The sequence below is a fragment of the Dermacentor variabilis genome, chromosome 2, assembly GCF_050947875.1.
Source record: "Dermacentor variabilis isolate Ectoservices chromosome 2, ASM5094787v1, whole genome shotgun sequence".
NCBI classification, from domain to species: domain Eukaryota; kingdom Metazoa; phylum Arthropoda; class Arachnida; order Ixodida; family Ixodidae; genus Dermacentor; species Dermacentor variabilis.
The window spans coordinates 139,046,567-139,074,227 of NC_134569.1; the positions used below are offsets into that span (position 1 = coordinate 139,046,567).

General features: G+C 45.8%; 1 protein-coding gene across 1 annotated transcript in view; it reads left to right on the forward strand.

The window, feature by feature from the left end:
• The window catches only part of LOC142572778 (uncharacterized), a 27,437-nt gene extending 94 nt beyond the window's left edge, over positions 1–27,343 (forward strand). The window contains exons 1-6 of the mRNA XM_075682127.1: positions 1–10; positions 6,538–6,658; positions 7,246–7,397; positions 9,709–9,776; positions 16,971–17,057; positions 26,803–27,343. The exon at positions 1–10 is cut by the window's left edge and continues 94 nt beyond it. Of these exons, the coding sequence (XP_075538242.1) occupies positions 6,542–6,658; positions 7,246–7,397; positions 9,709–9,776; positions 16,971–17,057; positions 26,803–26,933 (555 nt within the window). The 5' untranslated portion in view covers positions 1–10; positions 6,538–6,541 and the 3' untranslated portion in view covers positions 26,934–27,343. The remainder of the gene's footprint in view (positions 11–6,537; positions 6,659–7,245; positions 7,398–9,708; positions 9,777–16,970; positions 17,058–26,802) is intronic.
• Positions 27,344–27,661: the final 318 nt, after the last annotated feature.

Below are 27,661 nucleotides of genomic sequence, written 5' to 3' on the forward strand. Positions count from 1 at the left end.
TGTCCTCTCGGTGAGCGAATATTCCCCTCATCTTTTAAAAATTTCAATACTTACAAGCATTTGTCTCGCAAACCATACTTTCCACGTCTCAATAATTTCTCTCGTCGTATTCGAGTGCTGATTGCCGTGTTCTCGTTTGTTAACGAAGCTTTTCCTCAAGTCTAAATATTTTAAGGCAGTTTGTCGTGTACGTATCATGGCCACGCACGCTTATATCGCATTCCGTTTCTCTACCGCGGGTGCGCTTTAAAACCATGGCGCTGCAATTTTGCTTCAGAAACTTTCCTTTCCTTCCTTCTCCTCCCTTAAACTGGCTCTCTTAACTACTACACGCAGAGACAAAGCAACAGTGCTCGCATTCGATCACGTGCTCGCCGAGCACGTGATCAAGCTTTTCCTAGTCTCTAAAGCCGCTCGAGTTCGCTCTTCTCCGCGGGCGGCCATTTTTCCAAGAAAGTATGCCTTCCAACCACTGGGTTGGAAGGCAAAAATCCACTATCGCGGACAACATCAGCCCCTCTCCACGTAAATATGAGGCTCTGGACAGGAGCTATGGCGCTTGAAAGTAACCTGGAGCTTGACGAACCAACCGACTGAGCTATCATTCCGGGCAACATCCAAGGGTCACGAGTTCAAATGACCTGTTTTCCCCATTTTTAAAATATTCCTCCTTTGAAAAACAAGGAAAAAATGAAGAAAATCTTCTCTATTATGTATGGCCACACATGTGCAGGTCATAAATACCAGGTTCTCTAATTGAGCGCCATCCGTGCGGTATAACCGAGCTCAGATTGGTCCACCTTGACTGAGTAAATAAGGCCCCACTGTAGGTTAAGTGAGGCGTAAAACTCCTGCGCGGGCGGTAGAGTATCCGCCTCGCGTGCAAGAGGACCGTGGTTCGAACCCCGGTGCCACGCAATTCTCCACCGAAAAAAAAAAAACGTGTGTTCATGAAATTGCACAAACAGGCCTGGACTGCGGCCTGATCGCGGTGACCAGAACCGGTAACGCACTCTCTCACCAGAGCAGGATTGGCCACCCTGGTGCAGTACTAGACCGCAACCTCCTATATGAATACCATAATCAAACCCCGGCTCTCAGTCCCCAGCAGCTGCGAAGCAACTGACCACGGCGGCGGTCAGATCTGTGACGCAGCAGAGGGTGCTAAGAATACCTGGCTCCGGACAGGCCGCCATTGGAATCTGAACCTGGCAACGTTTAACGTTAGAACGTTATCTAGTGAGGCGAGTCTAGCAGTGTTATTGGAGGAGTTAGAGGGTAGTAAATGGGATATAATAGGGCTCAGTGAGGTTAGGAGGACAAAACAAGCATATACAGTGCTAAAAAGCGGGCACGTACTGTGCTACCGGGGCTTAGCGGAGAGACGAGAACTAAGAGTCGGATTCATGATTAATAAGGATATAGCTGGTAACATACAAGAATTCTGTAAATTCTGTAGCATTAACGAGAGGGTGGCAGGCCTTGTGAAACTTTATAAGAGGTACAAATTGAAGGTAGTACAGGTCTACGCCCATACATCCAGTCATGATGACCAGGAAGTCGAAAGCATTATGAAGACGTGGAATCGGCGATGGGTAACGTCAAAACAAAATACACTCTACTGATCGGCGACTTCAATGCCAAGGTAGGCAAGAAGCAGGCTGGAGACAAGTCAGTGGGGGAATATGGCATAGGCTCTAGGAATAGCAGGGGAGAGTTATTAGTAGAGCTTGCAGAACAAAATAATATGCGGATAATGAATACCTTTTTCCGCAAGCGGGTTAGCCGAAAGTGGAGGTGGAGGAGCCCGAATGGTGAGACTAGAAATGAAATCGACTTCGTACTCTGCGCGCACCCTGACATCATACAATATGCAGACGTGCTCGGCAAGGTGGGCTGTAGTGACCATAGGATGGTAAAAACTAGAATTAGCCTAAACTTGAGGAGGAAACGGAAGAAACTGGTACATAAGAAGAGAATAAATGAGCTAGTGGTAAGAGGGAATCTAGAGGAATTCCGGATCAAGCTACAGAACAGGTATTCGGCTTTAACTCAGGAAGAGGACCTTAGTGTTGAAGTAATGAACGACAATCTTATGGGCATCATTAAGGAGTGCGCAATAGAAGTCGGTGGTAACTCCGTTAGGCAGGAGACCAGCAAGCTATCGCAGGAGACGAAAGATCTGATCAAGAAACGCTAATGTATGAAGGCCTCTAACCCGACAGCTAGAATAGAACTGGCACAACTTTCGAAGTTAATCAACAAGCGTAAGACAGCTGAGATAAGGAACCATAATATGCATAGAATTGAACAGGCTCTCAGGAACGGAGGAAGCCTAAAAGCAGTGAAGAAGAAACTAGGAATAGGCAAAATCAGATGTATGCGTTAAGAGACAAAGCCGGCAATATCGTTACTAATATGGATGAGATAGTTCAAGTGACTGAGGAGTTCTATAGAGATTTATACAGTGCCAGTAACACCCACGACGATAATGTGAGAGATAATAGTCTAGAGGATCTAGAAATCCCACAAGTAACGCCGGATGAAGTAAAGAACGCCTTGGATGCTATGCCAAGGGGGAAGCAGGAATTTGATCAGGAAAATTGATCGCAAGGTAATTGGTTGCAAACGTGTTTGTCATGGCGTATTTTATTTTTGTAGCATGCCAATTTGAAACTACCCTAATTCTTAAACATAAATTTGAAAGCGACAGTTTTTGGTCGAACACTTTCGACCTTTATGACCGTGAGCGATGCCTAATCGAGTAGCTCGCTAAATATACAGCACTCATTTCACAACTGGAGCAGCATCTGTGATACCGTTCTAAATGTTCTTAACATTTTAACTTTCTTAATTGCCTTATTAATTTACGCTGTTGCTTCCTCGATATGTACTTTTTGGCTGAATGTATAAATGTATGCATTGCGATGTGCATGAACGTTTGCTTTGACGACCAAAGTTGGTGGCTCTCTTTGATCTCTCATGTTCCGCACGCAATGTGTCCACTTATGAGTGCTTTGATTTCATATCCTTTTTCATCTCATTGCTATCTTATTTTATTATTATATGTGATTAGTATTAACTTGTACATAAACTCACTCCAGTAACAGTTCCATAACACTATACCACAATCATCATCATCAGCAGCAGCAGCCTGGTTACGCCCACTGCAGGGCAAAGGCCTCTGCCATACTTCTCCAACTACCACGGTCATGTACAAATTATGGCCATGTTGTCACTGCAAACTTCTTAATCTCATCCGCCCACCTACGTTTCTGCCGCGCCCTGCTACGCTTCCCTTCCCTTGGAATCCATTCCGCAACCGTTAATGACCATCGGTTATCTTCCCTCCTCATTCCGTGTACGGCCCATGCCCATTTCTTTTTCTTGATTTCAAGTAAGATGTCCTTTACCCTTGTTTGTTCCCTTACCCAATCTGTTCTTTTCGTATCTCTTAAAGTTACACCCATCATTCTTCTTTCCATAGCAAGTTGCGTCGTCCTCAATTTCAGCAGAACCCTTTTCGTAAGCCCCCAGGTTACTGCCCCATACGTTAGTATTGGTAAGACACAGCTGTTTTCTCTTGACTTTTCTCTTGAGGGATAGTGGCAACCTGCTGTTCATGATTTTAGAATGCCTGCCAAACGCCCCCCAGCCCATTCTTATTCTTCTGGTTATTTCAGTCTCATGATCCGGATCCGTGGTCACTACCTGCCCTAAGTAGATGTATTCCCTTACCACTTCCAGTGCCTCGATACCTATCGTAAACTGATGTTGTCTTCCGGGACTGTTCAACATTACTTTCGTTTTCTGCAGATTATTCTTCAGACCCACCCTTCTACTTTGCCTCTTCAGGTCAGTGAGCATGCATTGCAATTGGTCCCCTGAGTTACTAAGCAATGCAATATCATCAGCGAATCGCAAGTTGCTAAGGTATTCTCCATTTACTCTTATCCCCAATTCTTCCCAATCCAGGTCTCTGAATACCTCCTGTAAACACGCTGTGAATAGCATTGGAGAGATCGTATCTCCCTGCCTGACGCCATTCTTTATTGGGATTTCGTTGCTTTCTTTATGGAGGACTACGGTGGCTGTGGAGCCGCTATAGATATCTTCCAGTATTTTTACATGCGGCTCGTCTACACCTTGATTCCGTAATGCCTATATAACTGCTGAGGTTTCAACTGAGTCGAACGCTTTTTCGTAATCAATGGAAACTGTATACAAGGGTTGGTTGTATTCCGCACATTTCTCTATCACGTGATTGATAGTGTGAATATGGTCTATTGTTGAGTAGCCTTTGCAAAATCCTGCCTGGTCATTTAGTTGACAGAAGTTTAATCTGTTCTTGATTCTATTTGCGATTACCTTAGTAAATACTTTGTAGGCAACGGACAGTAAGCTGATGGGTCTATAATGTTTTCAAGTCTCTGGCGTCCCCTTTCTTGTGGATTAAGATTATGTTGACGTTCCTCGAAGATTCCGGTACGGTCGAGGTCATGAGGCATTGCGTATACAGGATGGCCAGTTTTTCTAGAACAATCTGCCCACCATCCTTCAACAAATCTGCTGTTACATGTTCCTCCCCAGCTGCCTTCCCCCTTTGCATAGCTCCCAAGGCTTTCTTTACTTCTTCTGGTGTTACTTGTGGGATGTCAAATTCCTCTAGGCTATTCTCTTTTCCATTATCGTCGTAGGTGCCACTGATTCTGTATAAATCTCTATGGAACTCCTCAGCCACTTGAACTATCTCATCCATATTAGTAATGATATTTCCGGCTTTCTAGCTTAACGCATACATCTGATTCTTACCTATTCCTAGTTTCTTCTTCACTGCTTTTAAGCTTCCTCATTTCCTGAGAGCATGTTCACTTCTACCCATACTATACTTCCTTATGTCAGCTGTCTTATGCTTGCTGATTAACTTGGAAGGTTCTGCCAGTTCTATTCTAGCTGTAGGGTTAGACACTTTCATACACTGGTATTTCTTAATCAGATCTTTCGTCTCCTGCGATAGCTTACTGATATCCTATCTAGCGAAGTTTCCACTGACTTCTATTGCACTCCTTAATGAAGCCCATATGATTGTCTTTCATTGCTTCAACGCTTAGGACCACTTCCTCAGTTAAAGCCGAATACCTGTTCTGTAGCTTGATCCGGAACTCCTCTATTTTCCCTCTTACCGCGAACTCATTGATTGGCTTCTTATGTACCAGTTTCCTCCGTTCGCACCTCAAATCTAGGCTAATTCGAGTTCTTACCATCCTATGGTCACTGCAGCGCTCCTTGCCGAGCACGTCCACATCTTGTATGATGCCAGGGTTAGCGCAAAGTATTGAGTCTATTTCATTTCTAGTATCACAATTCGGGCTCCTCCATGTACACTTTCGGCTATCCCGCTTGCGGAGGAAGGTATTCATTATCCGCGTATTAGTCCGTTCTGAAAACTCTACTAATAAATCCCCCTGCTATTTCTAGAACCTATGCATATTTCCCCACTGACTTGTCTCCAGCTAGCTTCTTGCCTACCCTGGCATTGAAGTCGTTCATCACTATAGCCATCGCCGATTCCACGTTTTCATAGAAGCTTTCGACTTTCTGGTCATTATGTCTGGATGTAGGGGCGTACACCTGTACGACCTTCAAGTTGTACCTCATTAATTCTCACAACAAGGCCTGCCACTCTCTAGTTAATGCTATAGAGTTCCTGTATGTTACCAGCTATATCCTTATTATTCAGGAGTCTGACTCTTAGTTCTCGTCTCTCCGCTATGCCCCGGTAGCAAAGAACGTGCCCGCTTTTTAACACTCTGTATGCTTCTTTTGTCCTCCTAACCTCTCTGAGCCCTATTGTATCCCAATTACTGCCCGCTAATTCGTTCAATAGCACTGCTGCACTTGCTTTACTAGATAACGCTCTGGCGTTAAACGTTGCCAGGTTCACATTCCAATAGCGGCGTATCCGGACCCAGAGATTCTTAGCACCCTCTGCTGCGTCACCACAGGTCTGATTGCCGCCGTGGTCAGTTGCTTCGCAGCTGCTGGGGACCGAGGGCCGGTGTTTGATTGTTGCATTCATATAGGAGGTTGCGTCCAAGTACTACACCAGGGTGGCCAATCCTGCTCTGCTGAGGGAGTGCGTTACCGGTTCTGGTCACCAGGATCAGGCCGCACTCCAGGCCTGTTTAAGCAATTCTATCCACAAGCGGATTAAAAAAAAAATCTGGTGGAAAATTGCGGGGCACCGGGATTTGAGCGACGGTCCTCTTGTACGCGGGGCGGATGCTCTACCTCTACACCAGCGCTGGATTTTCTGACAATCCTTAGAAGTTACTAAATACCTTCACCTCTTCACACTTTCTGTGTGGGTCACGAATGGAAAGCCCACCATTCTCTTAAAATTTGCATTTGTTTGTTTTGTTGGCGTTCCCAAAGAAGCCGGGAAACTGTTTAAAAGTTTTATATAAGGTCTTGCACTGAAACCACCGTTAATATTCGTTGCACTCCATGACGTAGTTTTTTTCGATTTGTCAACAGGAACATGGCAGGAATTACTAAGGCAATATTCGCTACAATGGCCGCTCTGGTATTTGCTTTGCCTCCTGCCTGCGGCGAAGCTAAGCACCAACTGGTTCACAATGTCACAGACGCTTTCAAGGTACGCAAGTGTCCTTGTGCCTGCATTTTATTGGCAGATTATCGATAGATAGCGACATTGCTGCTTCGTGTGGATAAGTTATCCTTTACTACAAAGAAGGAAGTCTCGAACATAAAAAAAAACTACATGGTGCACTTAAGAATGCTCAGATAAATATTGATACGCTTCTTACTACTGCTTAAATTTTCTCCAATGCATGCTATAATGCTTTGTGACAATAATCTCTAAAGAGCTTTTATGTTTAAAAGGCCAGGAGGTATTTATCAATTTTCATTAAACGGGAGCAGAACAGTAACGGGTCAAAGCATTATTAGTAAAAAGCTAGTCGAAAAATGTTTATACTGCATAACACATAAATGTAAAACTTTGCGGAGCATCAACTTTGTAGTAGGCCTTTGAATTAAAGTGGGCCGACTTCTCTAGCAATTATTGTCGTTTTCAGTGCTAGTGATTCTCTTTATCCAGGAAAGAGCCCACTGGGCACATGCGTAGTAGATACCTAGAGGTAATATTAGGGATCCATCTCTCACCTATAGAATGTCTCTTTTAAAAATGTACTAGTTTAGGAATTTTTTTTTAAATGGCAGAGTCTTCGAGCTTTCCCGTACGCGTTGGCCATCTACGATGCAGACCTTGATGGAGACCTCGACTGTGTATATGCAGTTCGAACAGATTTCAGCGATGAACCACAGCAGGCAACTTACGTTTTACTTCTGAACGGCATCGGAGGGAACCAACCGTAAGTTTCGATAATGTAAATCAAACCGGGATATAGCGAAAGACTGTGCCAAGAAAATCGAAAACACATCGCTCAAACGCCATGGTGAAATTTAAATGGCGCGAAGCTTTTGTGGTTTACCGAGGCAGTAGTAGTAGCGGATAAGACGAGCACAGTATCGTCACTGGAGCTATATGCATCCCGAGGACGTAGAGGGACGTATGAGAGGCTTGTTGAAAGAAGAATGTTGATAGGAGGTGCATGACAGAGAAACAGGACCCCTATCTAAATAGGTTTCAAGCTTCAGGATGACTGTCTCACAGTATACGTCGATTCACGGGATTCGCCGAGAATGGGCACACACCTAGTGTTCCATACCGAGGGATCGAAGTGGCCTACAAGGCCCCACAGTTGACAGCAGGAAGTTGTCCGGTCGAGGTTCTCTATGTATACGAAGAAATATGTGCGGAAAGAAAACGTCGACGAATGCCAAACCCTGGGAAGGTAACAAACCTTCGTTTTGACAACAGATAAGATAGATAGGAAAGATGTATTTAGTGGGATTTTTTACAAAGGCAGCATATGTAGACATTAATGGCCGAAGTTTTTTGTTTGCGCGGAAGTTTAAGTAAATAATTTAGGATCAGATTTTGCGTGCATGGAGAAAAATGTCTGCCTACTGACAATTATGAATACCAGTGATGAGACCCGAGTCGCTAAGCTCGAGACCATACTGCCTCATCGCAGTGAAGCACATTAGCAGCTCTGAGACTCGAACTGTTTATAAACGAAAACATTATAGCCATGGAAAAATTCAATTTGATGGAATTTCAAATGCAGTCGCAGCATCAGCATAATTCCCTGTTGTTTTTTGTAAGGCTGGCTGTATTCTCAACCCAAGTTTAAAAATTAAGAACAAGCATGCTTCATCTTGAAGCGTTGCTTGCACGCTAGAATGATCAGCCATACATTCACTAATTTGTGATTTCATACCCAGAAGTTTGAGGGCTTCTTGATGTATTGCGCGCTTAGATCGCAACCGGCAAATACACCACCGCGAAGGTGATAGCAGCATGTTGGGTACCATTGCATAAAAAACGAGATATAACAGTCATTTCTGAAGGCTATTGACATTATTGCAAGGGTGAAGCACCTAAATTATATTCGTGTCCATGCAGTGCTTCTAGAAGCAAATCACTCCTGCGTTATTAGCCACCGGTGAAGAAAGCAGTTATCGGGCTCTACTCTCTTCCAGAGAACACCCAAAAAGGGAACACCTGTGAGCTGTAGAATTAAGCTGAAGTGTGTGTCGTCTGAAATCGGCAGACACAACATGCATGCTGCCCCAAGCCGGCGTGTTGCCGCAGGCTCGAACACGCAAGAAATACTCCAGCCGCATATTACGAGCACAGAGGGACGCGATGTGTAGAAAACATGTACAATGAAGGGAGAAAACATTAGGTGAACAATGAGTGTGAACAATGGGCTTTCGCCGGCATAGGGCACCGGGAACGTTTACTGTACATTCCTAGAGGAAGAGTATTTATGAGAACTCCTGCGTGAGCTTGAAAGGGGCCCCGAAACAATAGTTTTTAGCTCTCTGATACAACACGTACTCGAGACTCACTCCGGAGCGATGGCAATGCCTACAATACTGCTTGTGTCTTCTTCGCTACAGTTGTCCCGGCGGCGTAGAGAAGTCACTATGGTGACTTCAGGGGATTAGATGGCGAGAGAAATACCGTACGGGTTTAGGCGGTGGCGCGTGCCATCACGAGGCGACGACGGCACTCCTACGACGATGCCGGTACCATTTCAATCTCGTAGTAGACGCGTGATGTGCTTTCGAGAATTCCATAGAGACGTTGATGCTTTTTAGAAAACTTTGGCTGAGTAATCGTTAGTGCAGTGGCAATCAAAACCAGAGGGGAGAAATAAAGGCCAACGACAACGCCTAAATATGTATATTTTATACGGTTAAGGGCTGTCTGCTTGAAAAATACTCGAAGGAAAAGGTGCGTGGTAAGGAAAATACAAAATCACTGCCACATGCATTCTAAACTTTAAAACTATAAGTAAACGATGGCTGAGTTCAATTTTGAAGTTACCTAGAACTTTCTTACACGTGGATGCGTTCAAAATAAGCAAGCATAAAATGACAATTGACGTACGTGTCACCTTTTTTGTTTAGAGAATTGCTGACTGAGCTTCATTACCATGCATCGAAACAAGAAATGCAATATTTTACACTATAGACAAAGTTTGATTAATATTTTCGACCCTGTCTATGTAGGAATCATTCATTTCACAAATAATTTGATAATCATTACAGACGCAACATAACATATCACATCAAGCCTGGACCAGCCCCCGATGTAACATCGTTTACTATTGACGAAGGTAAGTATTGCAGCCCTAAAGTGGTGAAGGTCTACCGATTATTTTTTCATTCGTAATTTGTGATGTGGATGCCGGAGGTACAATTGCATTCCCTAAGAAAGTACAGCTAAAGAAGTACAGATTCTTTTGTAACGTGCTGCTGCACTCCCAGAACATTACTATTGATGCCCTTAAGCTTAACACTAACTATTACTACTACTACTACTACTACTACTACTACTACTACTACTACTACTACTACTACTACTACTACTACTACTACTACTAATAATAATAATAATAATAATAATACCACTATTACTACTAATATTACTACTACTAGTTCTACTGAGGAATGGTGATCACATCTGGTTCAGCATGAGTGACACTGAGACACACCTTGCATGTTGATAGTGTTCTATACACGACCATCTTTATAAAAGAACCGCAACAGGGTGATGTTGGGCAAGCAACAGACTTTTTGCTTAAGTTGATTCATCCGATTAGTAGGGTGCACCAGATGACGAACACTACTTTGGAGAAGTGAGCTTCTCCAGAAGCTCGATAAAAAACCGTGGCCGAAATTTATTGCTTTGCAAGTGACGCTTGCCCTTGGCCGATTTGCTAATACGTTCGACGTCACGATGGGACCTTCCGTGCTCTTCGAGGCACTTGTAGCGTGAGAAGATGTTTATGGATACCGGCGCCTGTTGAACTGCCCAACAACCATGAAAATCCCACAGCAGAATCAATCGGAAGCCTCCACTTGCATCTGTTTCTTTCCCCAGTGCAATTCCTAGTGGGTCCGATAGAATTCGGCAAGAACGGATATTCTACGACTTCAAACAGTGAATTCTTGTAGCAAATGCGAATCATATGCCAAAGGGTATGCAATTTCCATAAGAAATTTCAAATATTCGCAGACTCTTAGTTTTAAATAGTCGATGGTGGGCTGCGGCCGCACGCAGTTTTTCAATGGGCTTTCGCCAGAGGTATCCTCTAATTGGCGGCCGTGATGAGTTTCCTCATCTTAGTAAGGATAATGACGACGTGGCTCATGGCAAGGCGTTACATGCAGGCACCGACTGCCTGATCCCGAATGGACTACATTCGCTATTTCCTAGAAATACAATTTTATTGTCGTATAATGGTGTCAGCATGTAGTGAAGTCAGGTTAGGTCCCAATATCTTCTCAGAACTTAGCAGAATTTTTTTGGCATAGAGGTCGAGCAGGCTGTAGTGTCCCAGACAGACGTTTACGGTGAAGTTAATAAATGGACTAAAATTGGTGCATGTACAACCAAGTAACATCACCGAAGCAAAAAGGGAAGTATAGTTCTAGCAGTATGATTGTGGCTTTCAAATGTTGAAGCATATTCTGTTGTTGACCAAATGGCGCAACGCCCAGTAAAAGCGCTTGTGATAAGGAACTTAGAATTTTCAAAGCAAGCAGTTTTATGACGTAGCTGTATCCATGTTTCTAATACGGGGCATAAGCAAAACGAGGACAAGGTAAAAGTGGGAGCCAACGTTTTGACAAGTGGACTTGTCTTATTCAAGGCGACATATGGGGACGTATAATGTAATACTATCCCAATATGTTTTTATTCCAACCTCCTGACGTCAAATTTGCGTAACCACCGACGCGAGCTTCACGCAGTCACCCGCAGGGTTATCTGAACAAACCAATCAAATGCTTCTTTCGCACATAGGAGGTAAGTTTTGTTTGCTTGAAAAACGAATAAGATTGCCTGCGCTGAGCAGCTTGTCTTATCTAATTGGCTCACAAGAGGCGAGGAGCACACTCAAGTGGAGAGGGGTTCGATGGTGCCGAGCCACTGCACTGAATATCGATAACCTGATGAAGAGGGTGGGGTCGGCCTCTGGGATTGGTCCGCTTTCTATTACTTAGCTTACACACTTACTTACTTACTTAGACAACCGCACGACATGCAACGGAAGCTTAAGAATGACGCTAAAACGGACCCTCAGCAAAGAAGAGTTGACAGAACGAGGTCATAAACGTGCGGAAAGTTCTCGAAAACGTTACACGGTCACGTAGAAAGCTTTATTGCACGCAAATAAACCCATTCTCTCCGGCAGGGGCAAGTAGCCAGTGCCGTAGCAATCGGCGGCAGCCATCTTTTATTCCTTTCAGAACGGGGCAGCCAGCGGCTATTCAGAAGAAAATTCAGTTTTGTTCGGCACATTAATGCATCTTTAACGCGTACGCGTCACTTTGGCGCGGTAAGTTTTTGCGGTTTTGTAACGCCGTGTGAGAGGCAGTTGAAGTTGGTGCAACCCGAAAACTTTTGGCCAATAGCCGAGGGCTCATGGCAAAAAGGCGTCGAATCAGAAATAACTATTTTTGTTTTGTTCAGTCAATTTATGCATAATCAGTGTGTGCACGTCATATCAGATGGGGAGCTATCGCGGTTTTCGTGACGTCGCATGACAGACAGGTGAAGTGGGGGTGGTGCAACAAAAAATTGGAATAGAAAAGTTTGGAATAATTTTACGTTATAGCGCCCATGCTTTCCTCGGAACAGTATACATAGGTGGGTTTGTTATATAGGGGAGTGGGGGTAAGTTGGTTGGGCGAGGCAACGACTGACAGTGTGTTAGCGGCGAGGGTGTAGAAGTGAAAAAAAGGGGTGCTATTCAACGTTGGTAGGGGAAATTGAGGTAGCGTAGTGTGTCAGCCGGCCGTGTGTTTTTTCGTGGAAGGGGCCTGGACGATGGGGGGAGGGGTTATCTGCTCCACTGGAGGTCAGTGAGCTATCGTCTGTCTGGAAAAGGGAATAGATGATGTGGCATAAAATAATGCTTGTGCGGTCGGGCATGGCCTGACTGTCTCAACGTGGGAGCGGCCCGCAGCGCGCTGAGTCGCGTACCTCAGGGCCTTTATTAAAGTTTTGCATCCATCCATCCATTGTGGAAAAAAATACTAAAATAGAATAAATATATAAATAAGAGAAAAAAAAACAAAGGAGAAAAGGAAAGAAAAACAAGTGATCCAACAAGCTACCCAATGAAAAAAAGTTAACTAAGCGCTATTTCCTATAGCTTGAAATTTAGCGTAGCGAGTAAATTCTAAACCACCATTTGAAACATTTGTGCCTATTGGTTGCACCACCTTGAACGTACATTTCACTGTAGGATGTAGAGTTTAAATTCATAAAAGTTATGACCTTGTTGATTTAAATGCTAGGCGACGACTATATGCTGTGCCGGCAAGGGCATATGTCTCCTTGAAAAAGACAAGCCCCCTTTTCCAAACATTGTCTCCCGCTTTTACTTTCTTTAGTTTTTCTCATCGTCCTGAATTTCAATCTCCCGCATTTCCCATGTTTTCCACAATACGGGATATGCAACTTAAAGGGACTGGCAACCAATTTTTAAGGACCGACTTTTCTTATGACGCAACGTAAAACTCACCCTAGGTAGTGTTTACATCTGCAGCGGTTACTTCAAAAAGCACTTGGAGATTTAATAAGCAGAAATTTTCGATCTTAAGCCAACCGATTGCAATTACACGCCAACCGATTTTCGATTACAAGCCAACCAACGGGTGCAAGTTTCGTTACTTTTAACTACGTTTCGGACACACGGGATTCACGTATCAATTTGCTGTTCACTACTCAAGAGCTCGACGCGGAACCTGTCGCATGTAATCAGTCATCGTCACTTGGCGCAGGCGACATATCTTATTGCATATTGTACCACCTCGGTGAACAGGCGTGAAGTGCAATGCTGCAGAGGTTCAGGGAGTCCTGGCAGGAGGGAAATGTTCCTCAAGAATGAGAGAAAGGCCGCCTTGTACCACTCCTGAAACCTGGCAAGTCTCCGCTGGAGGTTACTTCAAATAGCCCAATCGCGCTGTCTATTTGATATGGCAAGGTGATGAAAGGAATGATCCTCGCCCGACTTGAGCGGTACCAGAAATGCAGCGAAATTTAACGTGACGCCATGGCTTGCCTTAGACATCACTGATGCTTCATGGACGTCATCGATTTCGGTACGTACGTTCAAAATCAAAAGACGTGTGAGCGATTATCTGTTGCCATGTTCTTGGGTTTCAAAGGAGCATATGACAACCTTCTTCAAAAGATTATATTTGAGGCTATAGAAATAGTTGGCCTCGGCGGTCGACTCTATCGTTGGGCACCCCGTTATGTACATATGCAGTATTTCTTTGGGAAATGGAAGGCAACCCAACTTCTCAACACTACACACACCGTGGAGTTCCGCAGAGTGGTGTCTTGAGCCCCGCACTTTTCAACTCATTTTCAGCTCATTGTATTGCACTGCTCATTGTAGAATGCCTACAAAATACGGTGAAGTTTTCAATCAATGCAAATGATATCTGGGTCTGGGTATCTGGTGTGACGAATCCTCAAGTGCGTGCAAGGCTCCAAAAATCTGCAACCTTGATAACGACAAACCTTAGCAAACAAGCCTCAAGATGCCCGAAGGAAAATGTGCGTTTGTCGTGTTTAGCCGGAAACCAATCACTTCATGCGCCACATTCATAGATGGACAAGATATCTCTTATGTCAGGATGCGCAAGTTCTTAGGGGTAATCATCGACTGCAACCTCTGTTGAAGGCCCTATGTGGCCTACTTAAAAAGCGCTTGAGAGTCATCTCTCCTCTTTTGAAGTTTTAGAGCAAGAACCTGGCGTACTTCAGTATACGCGCTGATGAAACCGTAAAGGACGCTGTGTCTCGGGTATCTGAGGTACAGCATGGCAGCCCTAACCAATAACTGTAGAAGTAACGTCTAACAACTAAAAACCACAGTGCTCAGCCCAAGCGCTCAGGCTTGTATAGGGTTGCCATGGTGTACGTCAACATGAGAAACCATTGAAATTGCACATGATCACCCATGCAAGATTCACATCGCCATGGAAGCGCTCAGAGCTCACGTCAGGCACCTTGCTCGTCCCTCCTTCCACTATATAACCTCACTGCCAGAAGACCGACCACGCCTCTTGTTGACAGAGAATACTGCCTATTGTGTCTATCTTCTATATAATTGAACAGCTGCATCGAAAGTTGTGTTTCCCTTAGTATTTGGTTCAACCAAAAGTTCGACTGAAAGTTCCAAGAATTCGAACAAAGACGCAACCCTTTACCCCAGCTCTCAAGCAACTTTAGTTGCTCTCGCTGTACAAGACTTACGACAATCATACTCATTCGTACGCTGATGGTTCAATCATCGTGGGCATTTCTTCAGGATCAGTGATTTTATTTTCCTGCGAAAGTCACCGCCTTGAAGTCCAAGATAACAGCTAGACGGCATCTACGGCCGCAGAGAGCACTTCGCATAGTTCGCCAGGAACCACTCTGTAATGCAGTGTTTTCAGTGACTTTCAGTGTTTTCAGGCCCTACGAACAACTAGTTCTAGAAATACGAGAACTCCTTCATCGCTTCGTAGAGCAAGGACACCACGTCTCATTTCGATGGCTCCCTAGCCACTGTGGCGTTATGGTCAACGAACATGCCGACGAGGCTGCTCGATCTGCTCATGAAGACGTCCTGAAGAAAGCAATCACGCTGTCAAGAACAGATGCAGCAGCATCACTGCAAATTAAGCTAACTGAGAAACAGTCAGAAATAACCAAGTAGGCAAAGTTCTACACAGGTTGCCATGCTGTTGTTCTGGTGCACAGTTGCCTGTCAGATTCGAAGACAGCGCGTAGAATCCCCCGAAAACAACCATGAGATTTGCGTTTTCTATAATGCCAAAACCCATTATTTCAATTACAGTGCTTCTAAAGTCAGCATTGTGTGCTAGACTACGATAATGCTTTTCATCTGATGGTCCTCCACCACGCTTCTTCCAGAAAGGGCCGGCATTGAGCGAACGCCGGCAGTATGTCCGAAGGTTCCTAAATTCTATCATGTGTACGAAGGTGTCCCTCGATTTATAACACGACACACGTCAAAAGAAGACATGCGAACAGGAAAAAAGAGAGAGAGAGATGAAATATCTTTATTGAAATGTCACCGCTGGGTTCGAAAGGAGAGAGGAGAGGCTGGGAGACTAGCCCTGTAAAGCTTCCCTGTCTGTCAGGTGGAGGCCAGGCCTACGGGAAGATAAATACCCAGTTTGCTACCCTGCACTGTGAAAGGGGTAAGGCGAGACAGAAAAAAAATTTACATGCATAGCAAGAAAGAAAAAGAAAAATCCGCCGTTTGACTACGCGGACTCTTTGCCGCCCGTCGTCTCTGGGAATTTCACCGAAATAGGCATTTTGACAGGCTGCTATCAAAGCTCTTCATTTTTGAGACTATTGTGTTGCTAATATAGCATAAAACAATGTGTAATAAGCTTGCGATATGACAATGCCGCGCTTGATTTCGTGGAAACGCAACCACTGTCAGCATGCACTACAATGCAAACAGGCGTGTGGTTACTCCTACGGGAAAGGAGGCCATTTTCGACGTTCAGACCTGAGCGCTAGGGCAGCAATCGTCGCTGGTGCGGCGGGCGTAAACTCAGAGTTGCTTCTTACATAGGCGTTCGTCCCTCGATATCGAGTACCAATCTCAAGAAAAACACCCAGATAACGCCGGTACGCTGTCCGAGGTAAGATGAAAAGTATAGCGAAAGTCTAAAGCACAACCTAATTCTTCTAGTGTGTGGGACAAACGGGTTAGAAACGGCAACCCGTTAGGCCTGAAACGGACACGCCGGAAGCCGCCACGTTGGGTTGTGACGTAGGTTCCGTGGAACGGAAGTGTGCGGTAGATCTCAAGAAAAAACTCAGTGCCCTTCCACTCTGTGAAGGAGGTCGCCAGCGAAGCTGTGTACGTGGGCCCCTTAATCGCGAACTTCACCTTCGCCGCGGGTCGGCTCGGTGTTGTACTACCTCAGGGATCGGCCCATGCTTGAAAAATTGTTAGTCTACGCACCGACGCGATCCGCCCGATACTAGTCATAAACACATTTGCTGTAAATTGGTTCTTGCAAAAAAGGAAGGAAAAGAAAAACAAGTATATAATTACACGTGATACTCTGTGTGGTAGAAGCGACAGTTCTTGAGGCACACAGAATTAAGAGAAAAGGCAGACGGACGAAGGGCTTGTCTGTATGCCGTTTTCTTTGGCCGGCGTGTACCTAGCGCAGGTGTTTTCTCAATGTAGTATTAACAAGCCGACGAATCTCAATGTACGTGCGAACATATTTGTCCGTTCAATATTTTGCAGACTATGACAACGTGGAAGAATGCCATTTTGACTACACAGACTACAAGAACTGCCTAATCTTGGAATTTCCCTTCGTAGCTGGGCAAGGTAAGAAGGAACGTTCTGGCGGTTTTTCACTAGGTTACTAAGAATTACAAAGATCTGTTGACGTGAATCCCTGCAAAGGCGCAGGCGATGCACAACTCGGTCGGTGAAGCACAATGGAGACTACGTTGCCGGGAGAGGAAAGCTTGAAATTCTGTCATTGCACCTGCAGTAATACACACTGTCCATATTGAAAGCATACTTAGGCCATCTTGAATATATACGTAATACGGGAAGGAAAAGCTGCCTTTAAATTGGAGGGGGGTGGACAGGCGGCTTAGGCGAGGAAGCTACCGAGGCTGCCGAGGCCACGATTTATAGGAGCTGGACAGCCATGGTCTCGGGGAACGGCAGCTGGATGCGACCGCTCGGGACGGACGCGCTCGCGCTTTCTCTGCGCGTTCTTGTGGGCGCGGCTGTCGTTATCTTACGGTGGCGCTGTGGCCCATCGTGGCGTGCCTACACGGGCAATGAGATTTCCTTGTTCAAACACCCGAAGTTAGTTGCGTTTACGACATACTGGACCGGATCCGCGCGCTGCTTAACTTTACTAGTTTAACGACAACCATCGTCTGCCATGGTTGTTGCCGTGCGAGGCAGGTTATTTATGAAGCTTGAACCGCTCGAGAGCAAATGGATCTGCGTGAAGGCATGTGTCACATTCTCAGGGGAAGATGAAGAATACTGAGTAAAAATATCTAGGAATTTATTAAAAACTCTAACGGTTGCATTACAGTAACACATATGGTAAAACTTATGCGAATGTTACGTGCTATATGGTATAACGATGAAAAAAAAAATTCATGAAGCTGTGCGCTTGGAAGAAAGACGTTCGCATGAACATTTCCCCACGAACATGAGAAGGAAAGAAAGCACTTCCTGTTGGGCTAGTTGGTAGCTGTTCTTTATAAAAAATAAAGACGCCAAATAAATGGACAAACACATGAGAAGGGAACGGGACAAGGCGCCTATATAGCGTCGGTGTATACGCGCCCTGTCCCGTTCTCTTCTGTTGTGTGTGTCCGTTTATTTGGCGTCTTTATGTTTTATAATGACAAGGAAAAGGCGGTGTATGCCCCTCGCAAGGCATGTGCTGGCATCATGTGACGAGGAAGGTGCGTAAAAGGGCTGCGCACTTGCTCGACATGGTGCAATACAAAACAGAATTGTTGAATTGGTATTGTGAATTATCTCATTGTTATCTGTAGTACTCATGCACTACCGTTTTCTGTCAGCTAAGAAAAGTAACCGCACTCCGCTGGACGCCTTGACGGCGCATTAAGATTACTGATTCTGTGAAGCCGCCGTAGCGGATTCGCGTAAGATTTTTTTTCCCCCAAAGCAGTATGGTCGCCAGCTTTCCTCGCACACGCTGATTATTAGTGGCACGAGCATCGAATGCAGGCTGAGGTTTTGTTCGAAACAGGGTTTTGCCGATCCAACCCCGAGGGGCGGAGGGGCGCAGCGGGGTTTGCGAGGCCTCTCCCAGGCACACACCCTGTAAAGCCGGGCGCCTGGCCCCCGTGGGTTCTGCCTAAACCTGTCGTTACATTGCAGATCCCTGGAATTACTAAAAAGTCTTTCGTTGCATCTATTGGCCTCAGGCAACTCACCCTGTTGCACATTTCTACAGAGTACGGAGATACTGTACATGTGTATACCGATGGCTCTGTCACACCATATGCCTCCACTGCAGCCTTCGTCATTCCACATATGATCATCGCTCGCCGGTTTAAACTAGACCATAGCTCAACATCAACTGCCGCAGAACTTGTTGCTATCCGGGAAGCCCTTCGATTTCTCTCCGAGAAGCGTCCTCACGCATGGACGATATTCTGCGATTGCAAGCCAGCTCTGCAAACGATTGACTGTGTCCTCAGACGGGGCCCGTATTATTCTATGGCTATAGAAATTACAGAGTATCTCGACCACGCAACAAGAAATGGCCACAATGTCACCTTTCAGTGGATACCATCACACTGGGGCGTGATAGGGAACGAACAGGCAGACGCTGAAGCAAAAACTGCTTTAGATGATGCTTGTGAAGTACGCATTCCGTTCTCACGAACAGACACAAACGCCCTACTTCGTCGCGTAAACCGCGACTCTACGTTGGAACACTGGGCCCAACCAGATCGACGACACAAGCGACTACACAAATGGGACCAAGAAATGAGATTTTGTATGCCTCACAAGCTCAATAGAAACCACACGAGCATGGTGCACCGGATTCGCCTTGGTGTCGCATTCACCAACCGTTATAGAAATATGATAGGTGCCAGTGATACTCGCCCAAACTGTGAATGCTGTGAGGTGCCAGAAACACTTGAACATATATTTTGCGTGTGTCCCGCGTACGCGCAAGAACGACAGCAACTTGTCTCTTCCATAGCAAACATCCATGAGAGACCGCTATCGGACGAGTTTCTTTTAGGTCCTTGGCCTAATGCAAGCAGCGCAGCCCTGGTAACAAGAGCCGCTGTAGCTTTTCTCCAAGCCACTGGGCTGGACGCACGCCTTTAGAGATACAACTCTGTGAATTTGTATATACGCATCTCTTCCTTATACCATCATCATTCATCAGCCCTTTCCCTCCCCGTCCCTTTTCCCCAGAGTAGAGTAGCAGGCCAGAGCAAGTTATAGCTCAGGCCGACCTCTCTGCCTTTCTGTAAATAAATTTCTCTCTCTCTCTCGAGCATCGAATGACACTCTTGTTTCTCCCGCAGCACTTCGGGTTCACCTCCTGAGAAGAGCGGAGATGAAATTCAAAATACATTAAAAGAAAGAAGAAAGAAACAGTACAGTCCAAAATATTTGGGTTTCATTATTAGATATGATGACAGAGCACAATTTAGTATAACGTTCAGTTACTGAAGTGTCTGGAATAAGGAGAAATAATTTAAAATCACAGATTACCGTACACCAAAGCGCATAATCATTGACTTGAGAGACCCGGCACGTGAGCACGACTTGGGCGAAATTCCGGGAAAACCGGAAGTAATGACGTTACTAACTACGTCCCACACAAGGAGGTGGTATGATATTTAATCGGCTCATGAATGGAATACTTTTGCCTGGCATAGATTCAACGTCTGCCTAGCAGAGTGGATGTAACGTCACTCACTCCTCTCTCGCTTCTCCTCTCCCGGCGCTCATTTGCTCGCTCGCTTGCCTGCAAGACCTGCGCGCGTGCGCTCGTTACATGCTTTGACGTCAGCACGTATGCTTCGTGCTTCGCTCGCTAGGGCACTACGCCCCGCCCTGTGGCGCGCGGTGCGCTTCCTTCTCGCGCTCCCTCGCTCCTCGCCCGCATACCGTACCAGGGGAAAGACGTTAGCTCGCTTAGCCTAACGAACACCAACGCCGGGGTACGAGCTCCACTAAGAGACATCTAAGTCAAATATTAGGGTCGCCTGCCACTATTATTTAGTAATTACTAAAATACAGGACGACCTGATTTTAAGCACATTTTCGAATTCGGTAAGGGAGATTAATATTACCAATGAAAAGTTGCGCTGTCTCCTGAAAGGTGAAGCATTAATAGCAATAACCCTGTATTACAGACAATTACACTATAGTTAGTACAGTAGATTTACTGGCCATAGAAACTGAAGTAAACATTCGCTTGTTAACTAAACAAACATGATGTCACGTGTCACAGACAAAGATGGACGTACGTCGTATCATTACCAAGAGTGATCCTACGTAATAATCCGTCTGGGAATGTATAAGCCAGAATGGTCACATTACTTCCGAGAGAAGTTGGCAGGAAAAAATGAAAGTATAGGGCTTTGTTCAGCGCCTGTCAGTGACAAAGGTGCACACAATGCGTACCAGGATAACGCTACATCTTCCCCGTTTTACGAGCACTGTGTGGCTACCAAGAACTTAAAGCACTTTACGAATAAGTAATCGGTGTAGAGTCTATTTGGAGCTCGCATGACGCGTCCATATTGCGCCTTTTATTGATCTGGTCTAAAGGTTTCATTCAATGGAAGGGTCTCTTGGGTGTTGGCCGCTTCTTTAACCACGATGTCCTCGTTGTCACTCGTGTCCGTTGTCTGGCTACTTTGTTGACGCTGTTCGGCCGGTACGGGACTGGTTTCTCGTCCGTTTGGGAGCCGGAACAGATGGTGTCTGTGTCAGTGTACGGTTCTTCCTGAAGTCTGGAGCCAGTATGGTCTCGGTGTCGAGGAAGGACGAAGGGCTGAGCCATCGCAGCAGGCACGTACCCAGGATTTTTTTCGTTGGGGAGGGAGGGGGGGCAATCCAAGATACCTGTTCTGTGTGAATGAGGGGGGGGGGGACCTTTTCTAGCATAAATGTGAATAATGCCCACCATTTACCATAAAGACCCGTAAACAGGCAAACGAGAATTGAAATGAGGTGTATCTCGCAGGCACGCCTGTGAGATACAGCTCTCCTTTACTTGGCAAACAAAGAACCACATCAAATGTACTCGCGCATGAAAGAAGCGCAGGAAGAACACTGCCAAGAACAAGTGAACAAGCGAAAGTGTAAAATAAAGATTTCTAGCAGCGTTTTTTCAATTAGCTCTGGAATAATTATAGAGAAATATACATTTGCGCAAAAATCACAGTTCTTTTGGATCCCTCGTTTACCAAGTGCCAGAACCAACTCGTGTTGTTCTTTGGGAAGTTGCCTAACAATGCGTGGTAACCAGTCCCGTACAACCGCGTAGAGCGCAGGACGCTGCGGTTCTAGACGTACTGCGCCCACCGCGGAAGGTTAGAAAAACACCCACATTCAGCAGAGAAGTGGCTACGTCAGGCGGCTCGACTGTACACGCGCCATCCAAACACGCGTAAATATTCTCCTCTTATGGTGGCGTTTTCTGTGCTTTCTTTTTAAATAGAAAGATGTTGATACACAAATATTTTCACAAACAACGGTTAAATTTGTTAATTTTTGCTTTTCCTTCCTCTTTGGATCGGTAGGCGCTGTGACGGCCGACGTGGCAGTACAGGTGGCGGTTGCGCTGGCGATGCAGGATTCAAAAAAGCCGTATATCTACACTGACTCACGCGCGGCCGTCAGGGCTTTCGCTTCGGGAATGGTTGCGAGACAGGTGGAGGCGATTCTGAAAAGCAAGTCCAGAAGTAATTGTGACCCCGTGCATTATATGGTTCCCCGCTCACATGGGCGACAACGTGCTGCTGGGCCGCCCGAACCCCAAGGGAAAAGCCAGACGAGGTAATGGGTAACAGTCATATTGTTTATTGGTTTAACGGTTATTGCAGGTCTGATGATGGACGCTGTTTCGCATTGGTTTATTTTCCACCTTATCTAACCCATATCACAGGTATATGGTTGCGAGGATCTGCCAGCGTCGCGGCGAGCCGTCACTCTAGGAAATAATGAAGCAAGTGGAAAATTTAAACGCAACTGGCGTTTTCTCCGGCTGTAACTCGTTCGACGAGCATAAAGACCTTTGGAACGAGTTGCAGCAGGAGAATACGATTGTCCCCATGACGACCTGCCCTTGTTGGATCAGCTGCAGGTTGTTCGCTTGTTGACGGGGCTGTTGCAGGTCTACATCGGAGTCAGCTTTGATCCCGCTTCTGACACCATGCCACACAGACACTCAGAGCCTCGTCGTATCATGACCAAATATGATTCTCTTTAATGTTTCGTCGGTAAATATATCAGCCAGAATGATCACGTGACTTCTGTGAGAAAAGGGTAAGGGAAATGAAAGCATAGCGCAGGTGTTAGAGCTTGTCAGGGGCACAGGCGCGCATAATGCGCATGAGGACGACATCACAACGTGCTCAGAAACTTGAACCAGTCGCAGTCGATGAACGCAAGAACTAGCTCTCACAACGCTGGAGTGATGACGAGCGGTGGCAGCGGGTAACCAAAGCTCCGCGCTGCTGCTCACTTCACCACGTCTCGGGCACTTAAATTACGTGATCGCCAGCACTAAGTATAAGTGAATGCAGCGCGCCTGAAGCCATTACCCATTTCGGTTCGCCCTTAGCCCTCACACCTACGTCAAATGACCTCGGATATAGGGCGCGCGAACAGCGTATGCGCTCAGCTGCAGGTACAGCCATGCGCCGCGGAGGCCGGGTTAGAGCAGTGAGTTCCCCTCTAGCGCGCAGTCTATCATGTGACCTGCAACAATGAGCAAACGGAAAGTCTCCGCGTATCAAGCCATCATCTTTCTCGGCTCAACTTTTCACGCTTGCCCTCGCACCCGCAGCATAAGCGTGGAGGCCACTCATTCTTATCACATTACTACATTATACGGAATATCTCAACGACAGAGAAGAGTTTCCCGAGGTGCCCATATAAATGGTATGGCAATAAAAGTGTGCCAGCCAAACCAATGCGAATGAAATAAATGGATTTGAGGGCGGAAAGGACAGCCTTTATTAAGGTTTGTGACGCTTATTGTTAAGAATTCGCAAGCTTGACTCGGTGAATGTCTTCATAACCATAGCTGGCTTCATTGCATTTTTTTCTTCTCAAAGTACACTGTCCTCAATTCCGTACAGTGCGTTTGAAATGCCTAATTTGTGGAATGCTCACTTTATGAGCTATAGCGTAATGTCTCCACGTGCAAGGATGGTCCGGTTGATTACTTCAGTAAGTGAACTATACAGGTAGAAGGTGTGTTGAGGTAGGAACCTGAATTTGTCTGGAGCATCAAGTCGAACGTTTGAAACTTTCCTCGAATTCCCAGGTTTGATCTACATCGCTATGGGCAATCAGGAATTTCTTCGCGTCCTAATCAAATCAGCATCATGTTTATCTGCCTGGTGACGTTGGGATGTGCTGCTAAACCACATCCAGGAGTCTAAGCTAGTTCCCGGCTTCCGAACGTTACTATAAATATATTGAACCATATTACGAGCATATACGGTGATTAACTCAGCAATCCATCATAAAAGGCTGCAGATATAGTGAATTATTTGGTGCAAACCTAGGGTGTACTATTTCTATACCTACTTCCACAAGCAGTCATTTTGCTAGCTTTTGGACTCTTCGCACACCATGCAGGGGAACACAGTTCCAGGAACTACGGGGCGTAGTCAATATTGGATGTTCTTGCGCTCCTGTTCAAGGAAGACGGAGCACATCAGCCCCGTTGGGCACTATATGCAGACACTGCACATTGCAGAGGACTGCACACGCTAAGCGTCTGACCAGCGGAGAATGTTGTATTTTAACGCGATAGCGTAAATACAACACATCGGGTGTTACAGAAAATCCGGTGTCCGTGTTGGCGGAGCTGTCCGTGAGCCACGCCTTGTTTTATGACATCCGATATATGCGGGTTATATTGCCACAGCATTCTATCACTAAAGTTGCTCATACCTTGCCTTACATTCTTGACAAGCTCGTTGGACGAATTTCGAGAATGACAGTCCACAAACAACTGTAATGAGATAAAGTACTGACAGCATACGTTGTTGTGTTATAGTTTGTCAGACTTAAGTATTAAAAGTGCGAAACAATAAGAGAAGCCTGTCACTGATGCAGTTTTTTTTTGGTGTGGTTGTGCACAACCTCTGGGATTGACCCACGCAAGAGGCCGCATTTCTACTAGAAAGCAGCTCTCCTTTGCGCATTGAGTTCGCGGCCAGTGTCTCCTGGTAAACAATACGATTGCCTAAGGTGCAGCTGCCGGGAAGCGTGAGAAGCAGTCAGGGATCTTTGAATGCTATCGTATTCCACCCTTTTTGTCGACTAGGCATGCTTACTGAATGCAACGTTACACCCGCCATGTAAAACACCATGCCAGGCTTTTATCTTGTTCTATAAATGTTAGCATGAGTTAAGGCATAGAAACTATTTTGTCTGCGAATTAGGCCGTCTGCAGTGCATAACAAAACTCGATTGAGCAGAGCGGGACGGTGAGTGAGGACGGTCTTCAGTGAGCTTCCGCTTCATGTTGCATCCCCGTTACCTGTTCGTTTTTGACACAGCTGGTAGAGGGCCTGCTTTTGAAGAATGCCAAATAAACGCAGGGTGGTCGGTGACAATCTCAGAATTGGGAACAAGCTTCACCCATAAAAAGACAATGCACCTGCCCTTCCCCTCTGAGGAACAAGTCAGCTGGAGCCCACTCACAATTATATAGAAAATATATGTAACCAATTAGGTTTACTCATATCCCTGACGGCAAGCAAAACTGGGTGCATAAAACGGCGTCTTTTTTTCGTACAGACATATTTTGGTGTCAGTGGATTGAATATGGGACATGAATATCTGGGGGAAATATTATTGGTGATCCTGATATCACTGCTCAACCAACCATAAAGATCTAGCTTGAAACATCGCGTTTTTATTTCCCTATAAGCGCAGCATTCACAGTAAAATAGCAAACTCATAAAATTGGGAACAGACTCCAGGAGGATCCGCTCTCTTTCATATGTAAAGGACAGGTGCACTGCATTTTGTGCGTGCAGATTTCTTGTAATTCTGAGGGTATCATAGACTATATTAACTGAGGGCGTTAAAACAGATTAATTTTCAAAAACCTTTTGTGCGGAAACAAACAGGGACGAAGAAAAGGAAAGGAAAGCGCTCGTCCTTGTGTTGCTCCTTTTCTTCGTCCCTGTTTGTTTGCGCACTAAACGTTTTTGAAAAATGAATCTGTTCCAACTAGGCCGACTCGCAGTTATGCTTCGTTAAAACAGGTTGAACCGGCACACAGGCGACGTTCAGATAAAACTGTCCAATGCTAGGAGACCGACATTGGCGTCTACGCTGTGCACTAATATAGCAAAACCAAGGTTATGGGCTCAAGTTCAAATTACACGTACGTGTGCCGGCGCGCGAAAGTTCGCGTCCACGCGCCTCGCGTTCGCGTGCTGCGCGAAGAATCGTGGAGTGAAGCTACAAGACGCGCGCCCACTTGGCTGACTATTTTCGCTTTGGTAGACATCGCTTCATATTTCTGTGAGGCAGCCAGAGTACCAAAAATCACCGCCCGAGCACTCCGTACAGATGGTTAACAAGTGAAGCTGGAAACGTGCGGTCCCAGTGTTAATCTCTGGGCGAATCCCGATGGTTCATTGAACGACGGCTATATAGGCTGTCGGTTTTTATGTACGCAGTTACTACTTGCACTTGGCTGCACAAGCGTGCTCTTGTGCTCGGGCTGAAGCATCGGCACGGCAGAAACGTGCTCATGCCCGGTTCTGCTTGAGGCGCTGCTGATCGAAAGCTGTCTGCCCCTCAGGAGCACGTATCATGCGTGGTCTACCAATTTCAGAGCCAGAGAGAAACTGCTGCGCGCCCTCATGGCTGCGACGGAGAGCAACGACATCACTACAGGCGCAACCAATAGCGCGCCTCTTTTTCTTTTCTTTTTCCCCCATGCGCATGACGTTGCGCTGGAGGAGTTTTTGGTGTACAGGCGACAGACGGACGGGCGAGTGGGCTATCTATATATAGCTTCGCGGTAAGATTGGTCTAGAGAAGATATCTGTGCTCGCGCCAGGCTTAGGCGGGTACGATATGTCCGTAATCTGCGTATGCACGAGACGTCTTAGCACGATCTCTTGCGCGCCGGCAAGGGTACGGTAGCTTGGTCTTTAAGCTCCACTCGAAGCGAAGCGCGCAGATAGGCTGTGATTTTTTTCTTTACTTCGATTGTTCCACTAAAGTTTCAAAAGTAGGGAGTAACCGAACACGCATCTGATGTTTCTCACCCTGGGTTTCCTTGTTGATTTCTCTATAACTCTCTATTATCATTCGTTCTCTTTCTCCGCAGACTGCTTATTGTGGATTACGAAGGAAGCATTCGTCGATATGCCGGAAGAATGCATGCGCCAGTACGTTGACACCTGCGACGACGCGTTGAATTCGTATGACGAAGAAAGCTGCGCCGCATTCATTCTGTAGAAGCGTCATTTCTCGTGGCTTCGTCATCAACTGTGACAAGTTAGCACATAAATTCATGAAGGAGAACAGAACTGATTACTTGAGAAATACTACGCAGTAACGAAAACGCAAGCCGAACTGCCAAAAAGCTCACATTAGGATGGTTCTGCTACGAAACAGAATACCTTTTAGTAGTTTCAACTTTGGGATTGAGCGAAAGCATCCGCGAGCAAATAAAGTAAGCAAAGCAAGAAATGTGCCTTTTTGGTGCACCTTTTATTTTTTTGTGGCATTGTGGCAGGAACAGAAACATGCAGCTAATCACCAACAATGAACACACGATTAGCCAAGCTCAATCTCTAAAAAGATTTGTATTAAAAAAGAAACACAAATTTATACCCATCATTAGCAGGTGCGGGTTTCTTGGGCTTAAGAAAAGGGTAAAAAAACAGATGAAAAAAATTATTGCCACTTTTGTCCGAAAGGTGAAGCACGGACCACATTAGAAAACTTCAGGGTACCGCTTGAGCTCATCGGCCTGTGTTTTAACCGTTGGCGTGACGCACCGTGGAAGACAACGCTTGCTGGGCCGAAGGAACAGCGCCCTGACAACCAGGCGTCTCAGAACACTCACGTCATGAGCACCGACGTTGTAGGCGTCACATTTCGATGTAGCACTAGACGAGACCGATGGAAAACCATCGGTGTCAGTCAGCGTCCAGTGAAACAATATATAAAGCATGACATTT